Raw genomic sequence first — 9,840 nt, 5'->3', positions numbered from 1 at the left:
ACTGGGTATATCCTATACTATCTTCACAATAATAATTCTGTAAATCTAAATGGTTCTAAAATAAAAAATTTAAACAATAATGTTTCAAAAATGAGATGTCAAAATAACTTATAATGATTTATTAGAAAATATACCAGGTAAGAAAGGATTCCTTCAAAGCAGCCACAGGGAAGTTGTGGTAATTTAAAAAGAAATACTTTCTACATTGAACTGGCAATGCTGCCAACTGTGCCTTCATGTGAAGAAGCCCTCGTGCAGGGCAAGCTCCTGCATGCAGTCTGGACCAGGCCAGGAACACTGGGAATCTCTCCTTGCAGAAGACGAGAGCCAGCTTACTTCATGTACTTATCCTGTTGATCAGCCAGGATTTTGGCTGATGACTTGGCATCATAGAAAAGCTCGCTGATCTCCTCAACATGTTCTTTCTCGATGCTGTCCTTCCCATTGATTTTAGCAAGCAAGTTGGCCGGGGTCAGCAGCTGCACTGAGTACCTACAATGGACAGGACCAGGGCAGGAGTGAAACAGGTCATTTATTGGGGGGCTCCCCTCCCCAAAGTCAAGAATAACAAAGGCACTGAGCCCAGTATTATGTGTATGATAGTTTTTGTGGACACAGCAGAAAAGGAGATAGGTATTAAATGAATAGCTCTTAAAAGCACCATTCTTTTCAAAGAGAAAAGCTTGCCTTCAACCTTAGGAGCAAAGAACTGACTCAAACAGGAAGGGCTGAGGACTGTGAAATCATGATTTTAAAAGGACTTAAGAAACCAATGTGGAACACTGGTGAGCTGCTGGAGAATGATCTACGTCCACACTCCACCCTTCCACCTCCCTACCAGGCACACAGAGAACAGGAGACAGGGGAGAGGGGAAGGCAGAGCCTAGACTAGTGAGCTACCTGCCCTGGACCCCGATCTGCTTCTATCTATCTCCTCTGCCAGGTATGTTCCACCAGATTTGCTGCAGGAGAAGATATTAACCTTAACCTTAACTTAACCTGATATTCTAGCTTTCTAAAAACCATCTAAATATTCTGTACCTTAAATTGCAGTACACTGGGAAAAGATCCATCACAACAGTGCTAGGAGACAAGGCCCTGTGCCCTGCAAGGAGTACCTGCCTTGATTTCCCCCAACAGACCCATCCCAGTGAGGCTCCAGGGGCTATGCTGGGAAAGTCTATGCTAGGGCGGGCTATGCTGAGGCTGGTGCATTATCTGGCAGATATAGGCCCAGGATGGCTGGCTTACCTCAGGGTGGTCTTGGTACCAATCTCACCTAGATGATTCAATGCCTCCTCACTGATGTTGATTCCCTCTGTCTGGGCTCGAATTTTAATGATCTTTTAGGGGAGAAAAAAACATGATTGACAGCAATGAACTGTAAGTTTCCATTTATAAAGCAATAAAGTACTTTAAAAATAATTTTATTTAGCTTTTCTCATCCCATGTCATAAGCAAAGCAGAGGTCCAACCCTGGGCTGGTAGGCAAAGCACTAGCTCCTGCCTGGGACTATTGGCCCTGTACACCTCCAGGGGCACCAGGCCATCTTTGATGTAAATAGTATTATGTCCAACAGCTATGCGCCTAATAAAAAGGGCACCTGGCATGAAGGCAGCTTAGCTCTTGCTTTCTCACTCTGTCCTGTCTTAGCACCCTTCCTTTGTAGCCTCCAGGAACAGAACAACCGTGGTCTCTTCCAAACCCCTACTCACCTCCATCCACCTCCCTCCCAGGCTCTCTCCTGGGCTCTAACCTTCTTCTGTAACATGGGCACTACCAACTATAAGCACTCAGACAAGAAGAGACATTTTTTATTTGCTTGATAAATACAACAGTTAAATAAATCAAAAAAGTTACTTTTAAAGAGTTATCAGCCCTCATAACATCACTGAGAGATATCTAATCTATCAAGAAGAGGCTGCCACTCGTTGCAGCTGGAGGATGTGGGTGAAGCTGGAGGAGCAGGCTGGTGGTGGGCAGTCACAGCAGTGGCACCAGGGCCTGCAGACGCTCCAGCACTGAGTGATAAGGCCTCCTGGATAATGATGCTGTGTGTTGTGGAGCAGAGATAACTCGAGGACTTCGAGCCTCATATAATACGGGAATTTTTCACTTTGGCAGCTTTGTAAACAAGATATCAAGAAGCCCATGTTTAAATTAAAGCCATAAAAACACACCCAAGGTAGAAGCAAAGGAACTGTAATAGACTGAGTCCCAGGCTCAAGCCTCACTAGAGGAGGGAAAAGGAGGATCAGAGGTTTGCTGAGACCAGCCACTATAGGCAGAACCCTGACGGCAGGAGCACAGAGGTGAGGGCTTAGTCTAATGGCTCTGGTAAGGCTTGGCCAGCACTCCAGGTGCCTGTAAATGGAAAAGGTCATGCAGGGTGTGAGGTGGGGGATATGGTGGTGGTGAGGGAATGCTGGTGCCCAGGGGGTGGTTGGTGGCCCTTAGACCAAGCAATCATCGCCTTCCAGCGGCAAAGGTTGGGTGCTGTCAATAAAGTCTTCCATTTTTTCAAGTACAGATCATTTTAAGGAAATGTTCGAATTTCTAAATGTTGCCAAATTGTTCATATACTTCATAAACACTGCCAAGGCCACGTAAAACTTATATGATCAGCCAGTGGGCTGCCGGTATGTGACTTCTGTGGGAGCCTTCTGAGGCTCTAAGGAGATGGAAGTATTTAATCCTGGCAGCGGCTCATAGGATAGCACTTTGGCCTGGAGTACTGGCCTTTGGGAGCTGAGCAGAACCTGAGGTTCAGCTTCAGGAGTGTCAGGGGTGCCCTGCTCTCACTCTCTCCTGAGCTGGTCAAAGCAATCACAAGAACTCCTGCTTCAGACTGCTCGGAAACAGACAGTTCATAAATTAGATCTTTAATCATTTAATAACCTGCAGGGATAGTTTATGAGGGTGTCGGCACTGATGGCATAGTACACAAATTATATTTAGTTGTTTTTTTTTTTTTGGGGGGGGGAGAACCTACCCCAGGCTCTAGTACAAGTGCTAAGGTTGTTTCTTGACCCAACAAGCACAAAGCAGGCCTGTCCCACCATCAGTTTATCCTTTTCATCTGAGAAAAGCCCGAGAGGGATCCTGCTCTGTTGGTACCAGGCAGACTGTTCCCAGAAGTGTATGGACTGTGCTGAGTGGGGATCCCAGGCCTGCTGCTTATTCCCAATATGATGAGGGGACCGTCACTCTTCCTGAGCAATAAACCCTGATGGATCCCCAAAGTGGCTCTAAGGCCCAAGGGTGTCTATGAAGGCATGGGAGCCAGTGATAGCTTGCCTTCTTGGCAGACACATAAGGTTCCAGTCCCCACAGTTCAGCTTCACAAACCAGTCTCAGGGGAGACAGGAAGGCTTCCAATTACCGCCTGGGACCAATTTCCCTTCTGCACAACGAATGCCTTGGCTTCAATGTAGCACTCATCCAACAGCAAGAGAACATGATCTGGTGAGGCCCCAGTCACTGACACTATCTCCAAAACAATACACATGATCAACATTATGAACCATAGCTGTTCCTGTATTCTGTCAGTCCTGGTTATGAAGGGAAATCTCTAACAACACATCACCAAGACACTTCTGGTGCTGGTCAATAAAAAAAAATGCCAAGCAAGGCCATGTTGGACAGGTCACGGGGACGGGGAGGGCTGCACGAATATGAGAGAGGACCAGCAGCTCTACAAGTGTAGGCCCTGCTGACAAATTGCCAGAGCAAAGGCATCTCTAGGGGAGACAGTTCTGGCAAGTGGGCAGCCATCTTGCACCATGATTAAAAATATGGGCTTCAGAAACAGATGCCTGGGTGCAAGTCAGTCCTGCCATTCGCTAGCTTTGTGCACCTGAGCCAACTATTCAGACCCAAGTCTCAGTGTCCTCATCTCTAAGAATAAAAATGGTAATAGTTTTCCCTGCTTCACAGGGTGATTTGGGATCAAAAGAAATTACACTGACAACGCAATCAAGTTGTCCAACAAAGCAGCCCATGCTTTTGTGAGTAGTAAGGATCCAAGCAAAGCCAGTCAAGAAGTCATTGCAGCCCTGGTCCACTCACTCTAGTCACAGCCTTACCTTGTGCCCCATACCAGGAGAGACCTATGCCAGACAGGAAACCCTTAGAGGCAAGAGTGGGCAGTGTCGCCCAGGGGGATAACAATCTAGCTAACAACCCATCACTGAGCATGGGTGGGGAAAGCTTGGTTTTGCATCCCAGACTGGCGACTCACAAGCTCAGGGACACAGCCAATAAAAATAAAACAGATGGTGCCTTTTGGTAAAATGGTGGAATAGGCAGACAAGCGTACTACACAAGACCCTCTTCAACAAGGAAAAGAGAAACCAATTGACACAGATACAGAAGATAATCCTGGAGCCTTAAGCTTTGAAAGGAAGGATTAAGAAGTAGATTAAACACCAACTAGTAGAAGAACCTGAATGAAAACAGCGAATAAGGAGACAAATGGGGCTGCAGACTGTCAGCTATCCTGACAGCACGGACAGCATGAATATTTCCAAGTGGTTTTAGGACCTGAGAAATAACCTTAAAATCGGCCCTGCTCACCAAGGGCTGCATGGACAACTGTGCCGGTGGCTGATAACAAAAAAGGGAAACAGCAAAGAAGGAGATAAAGTGAGCTGTGGACTTTCAGCAGCCTGGAGGGTGAAGCCATTTTGAATGTTTACAAGCAGTGCTCATACTGGATATTTAAAGTAACAGCATTCTCATTCAGATTCCAGGGACCTAAGAATAGGCTCCACTTGCCAAAGACAGCACGGACATTTGGGAGGCTGAAAACTGGAAAGGAGACAGGTGGTAAGTGTGTAAGTGCTGCCAACTAATGAATAGAGGAGCACAGTACTCTGCTTACTCAGATACATCCAAAGAAAACAAAAATATTGGGCGAATAACCGCAACATACAATCACCAATTAAACATAAACACAAAAACATCACAATGTCTTGGAGACAACAGACCATCACAGTCCACACAAAGAAGCAAGACAAAGTAGTAGAAACAAGGAACCAGGATACAGATCCACAACATACATTCCTGAGGAAGCAGCAGGATTGGAACTCCCTGATAAAGAATTCAAAAGAGCTACATTTAGGTACCTTCAATGGACTGAGAAACAGATCATGGAAAACACTGACAAAATTGAGGAAAAAACAGAAAATCCTAGAACAATTTCAGAAGACAACACAAGAACAAAACGACAAAATAAATGAAAAAAATTAGAAACGATAAAAAATTACAGATAGAAATCTAGAATATTAATACTAAATTCTCAGAAATAGATAATACATTGAATGGGCAAAGGAGGAGAAATGAATCAATGGAAGAAAGAATTAGTGACACTGAAGACAAATACCTCCAAACTTCTTTGGAAAGAGATCAATCAGAAAAAAGATCGAAACAAAATGAAGAAAGCCTAAGGTTCATGTGGGATACCATCAAAAAGAATAATATACATGTAATCGGAATTCCAGAACAGGAAGAGACAAATAAAACCACAGAAAAAATTGTCGAAGACTTATTGGAGGCAAATTTTCCTGATATGATAAAAGACAAGACTATATCCCCCCTTCAAGAAGTCCAACAAACCCCCAACAGGACAGACCCCAAAAGAAAATCACCAACATATATTATAATCAAACTCACAAAAACCAAAGACAAAGAAAGAATCTTGAAAGCTGAACAGGAAAAATGAAAAGTTACCTACAAAAGGCAACCAGAAGACTAAGCTCAGATTTTTCAGCAGAAACCATGCAGATGAGAAAGCAGTGGAATGGTATATATAAAACCTTGAAAGAAAAATATCTGCAACCAAGAATTATATACCCAGCAAAACTGTCCCTCAAATATGATGGTGAAGATTGGAGATTTCCAGATAAGCAGAAATTAAAGGAGTATCTTAAAACCAGACCAACCTTACAAAAGATGCTAAAGGGAGTCCTTTGGACATAGAAGCAACAGCAGCAAACAACAACCAACTGGGAGACATCACAATAGAACCAACAGAAATTAAAAGGATAATATCAGGATACTATGAAGAACTGTACTCCAACAAATCTGAAAATCTAGAAAAAATGGACAGATTTCTAGAAACATAACTACTTACCTAAACTAACATAGACTGAGGTGGAAATTCTGAAGAGAATTATAACAAAAGAAACTAAAAGGTCATTTAAAAATTACCAACAAAAAAGGTCCTGGCACAGATGGTTTCCCTGCAGAATGCTATCAACCGTTCAGAGAAGAACTGACACCAATCCTATTCAAGCTCTTCCAGAATACAGAAAAGGACGAAATCCCCTCAAATTCATTTTATGAAGCAAGTATAATCTTGATACCAAAACCAGGCAAAGACATCACTAAAAAGGAAAAGTACACACTAATATCCCTTATGAATATAGATACAAAAATCTTCACTACAGTCCTAGCCAACAGACTCTAACAACATACAAAAAATAATACCTTACAAACAAGTGGGGTTCATATCAGGTATGCAAGGATGGTTCAACATTAAAAAACAATTGGCATCACCTATCACATAAATAAAACAAAGGAAAAGAACCATATGACCATATCAATCGATGCAGAAAAGGCATTTGATAAAATCCAATACCCATGCCTGATCAAACTCTCAGAAAAACAGCAATAAAATGAACATTGCTCAACATAATAAAGGGCACATTGCTCAACATAATAAAGGGCACATATGCAAAATCAACAGCCAACATTATTCTCAATTGAGACTGAAACCATTCCCCCTGCGAACAGGAACCAGACAAGGATGCCCCCTATCACACTTCTATTCAACATTGTATTGGAAGTCCTAGCCAGGGCAATAAGGGAAGAAAGGGAAATTAAAGGCATCCAAATTGGTATGGAAGAAGTCAAACTATCCGTATTTGCTGATGATATGATCCTATAACTAGAAAATTCAAGAGACTCAGTCAAAAATCTACTGGAACTAATTGAGAGATTTAGCATCGTGGCAGGGTACAAGATCAACATCCAAAAATCAGCTGAATTTCTCTACACCAGCAAAGAGATTGCTGAAAAGGAAATCAGTACCATTTATAATAGCTATCAAAAAAATAAAACATTTCAGAATAAATCTCACTAGGGATACAAAAGACCTGTACAAAGAAAACTACAAAACACTACTTCAAGAAACCATAAGAGATCTACATAAATGGAAGAACATATCATGCTTGTGGATAGGAATGACTGAACATTGTGAAAATGTCAATACTACCCAAAGCAATTTATACATTCAGTGCAATCCCAATCCAGATCCCATCAGCATTCTTTAAGGATATGGAAAAACCAATCACTAATTTTATATGGAAAGGAAAGAGATCTTGGATAAGCAAACCGCTATTGAAGAACAACAACAAAGTAGGAGGTCTCACACTGCCAGATCTCAAAACATCCACAGTAGTCAAAACTGCCTGATACTGGTTTAATGACATATACATAGACCAGTGGAATAGAATTGAGAACCCAGAAATATATCCATCGACCTATGGTCAGCTGATCTTTGACGAAGGGATGAAATCCATTAAATGGGGAAGAGGTGGTCTGTTTAACAAATGCTAGCAAAACTGGATATCCATTTGCAGAAAAATGAACAAAATCCGTACCTCACACCGTACACAAAAACTAACTCCAGATGGATCAAAGACTTAAATGTGATACCTAAAACTAGGAAGTTCCTCAATGAAACCTAGGGGTAAATTTGTGTTGTCGTCGTTAGTGCCGTCAAGTCGGCTCCGACTCATAGCAACCCCTCCTTGGGTTTCCGAGGCAGTATCATTATAGAAGTAGATTGCCCCATCTTCCTCATGAAGAGTGGCTGGTGGGTTTGAACCACCAGCCTTCTGGTTAGCAGTCAAGTGCTGGTGAGGATGTGGAAAGATTGGAACTCTCATACACTGCTGGTGGGACTGTAAAATGATACAACCACTGTGGAAAGCATTATGGCAATTCCTTAAAAAGTTGGAATTAGAAATACCATTTGATCCAGCAATCCCATTGCTAGGTATATATACTAAGAAGTGAGAGCCAGGACAAAAATAAATATATACACACCTGTGTTCACTGCAGCTCTGTTTGCAATAGCAAAATGACTGAAACAACCTAGGTGTTCATCAACATAAGAATGCATAACCAAAGTATGGTACATACATACAATGGAATACTATGCCAACACTAAAGAATAATGTAGAATTTGCAAAACACCACAGAATGTGGATGAATTTGGAGGACATTACGTTGATTAAAGTATATCAATCACAGAAGGCCAAATACTGTATTAGTTTATTATTGTAAAAAGTCAAGGGAAGGTTTATATATGGAAGGAAACTTTCTTTGTTGTTTATCAGGGGTGTGAGGAGAAGGCAGGAAACCTGCAAAATTTAATCAATCAATTAATTAAAAACAGATGGTAATCATAATAACTACCTGGAAATTTGTTAAGGGGACTAGAAATCCTAAGTATGTCTTGGCAATGCTTGGCACATAGCTGGTGCTCAAGCTCCAAAGCAAGTAAAAGGCAATTTCTGCAGAGAGAAATGGGACCTCAACCCCTGGTATAAGACACAAGTTCATATATCTCTGTCATCACTCAACCCTAAGCCTAAGCCTAAGTCGAATTCAGATCATGCTCCAGAGCACATGACATGTGCCAGACAATAAGCTCAGTGTTCCGCCATACACCTCATTTAATGCTCTTATTGTAAGATGAGTTTTAGGACCTCCATTTTTAGGTGGTTCCTCAATGCTGGGACCTTGTTTCATGGCTCATCTCTATGGCTCTGTAACAGCCCTCAAGGATTTGGCTACAAAGCCACAGACTTACCCAGGCATGACCTCCACAGCCTGAAGAAGCCCATCACTGATGATGTAATTTACAGCAGAAGGCCACTCGGTAGTACCAGGACTCTTGCCCCTCCCTCCCACCCCAGGTCAGGGAGCTGTCTCCTACACCCCCCACGGAGCCAGCCTCTGGCGTATTCTGGCAGGATAAAGCCCTAGGTGAAGCTTCACCCTGAGCAGAAGAGCCCTTCCTTGTGGTCAATGTTTTCTCTGTCTTGTTCCTACAGTGCATCAGATGGGAGCAGTGGAGAAGCAAAGCCAAGACCCCAGTCTTAGCAGGGGTCTATGAGGCCCTAGGCTTTGTCCAGTTAGCCCATTACACTTTTCAGATGAGTGGACTGAGGCTTCGGCGCTCAGTCATGTGGGAATCATGCAGCCATGTGGGAATCAGCCTCCCCACGGGTGCCCTTCCGCACAGTGGTCAGTGAACACTGGTAGAATGAGAGAAGAGGAGAGCAAGGGACAGGAGAAGGGGGTTCACCTGTTTCATCTCCTGCGGCGTGTACAGCATGGTCCGAATGATCATCACCCGGTCCAGAAGATCAAGAGGGATGCCATGAGGAGATATGATGTCCTCGGTGCCTCTGCAAAGGCCAAAATCACTCACATCACCCATGAATCTTTTAGACAAGAAACTGGAAACAGGTTGAGGCACTCACAGTGACAAAGCAGTTAATATCCTGAGCCACAGAGTAATCAGACTATTATTCAGGTAACTTAAAAGAACAACCTCACGATCTTTGTAAATATCAGTGTCACAGGAAATTTGGAAAAGAGAAGAGAAAAACAAACCATTTATAATTATACTAAAAAAAAAAATCACCTAGATATTTGCCAAATGTTCATATATGTTGTTGTTGTTGTTGTTATGTGCCGTCGAGTCAGCCCTGACTCATAGCGACCCCTCCTTGGGTTTCCGAGGCAGTATCACTACGGAAGTA

The 9,840-nt window shown here is 42.8% G+C and overlaps 1 protein-coding gene across 1 annotated transcript in view; it reads right to left on the bottom strand.

Annotated features, from left to right (window-relative positions):
• Window positions 1-332: 332 nt before the first annotated feature.
• The window catches only part of RUVBL1 (RuvB like AAA ATPase 1), a 76,857-nt gene continuing 67,349 nt past the window's right edge, over window positions 333-9,840 (bottom strand). The window contains exons 9-11 of the mRNA XM_007953208.2: window positions 9,381-9,483; window positions 1,252-1,343; window positions 333-492 (exon numbers count right to left, since the gene is read on the bottom strand). Coding sequence (XP_007951399.1) covers window positions 333-492; window positions 1,252-1,343; window positions 9,381-9,483 — 355 coding nt within the window. The remainder of the gene's footprint in view (window positions 493-1,251; window positions 1,344-9,380; window positions 9,484-9,840) is intronic.

This window comes from Orycteropus afer, unplaced genomic scaffold, assembly GCF_000298275.1.
Source record: "Orycteropus afer afer isolate SDZICR_OR568_19922 unplaced genomic scaffold, OryAfe1.0 scaffold00377, whole genome shotgun sequence".
Classification (NCBI taxonomy): Eukaryota; Metazoa; Chordata; class Mammalia; order Tubulidentata; family Orycteropodidae; genus Orycteropus; species Orycteropus afer.
Note: the sequence above shows the minus strand (reverse complement) of the source record. Positions and strands in the feature narration are given on the sequence as shown.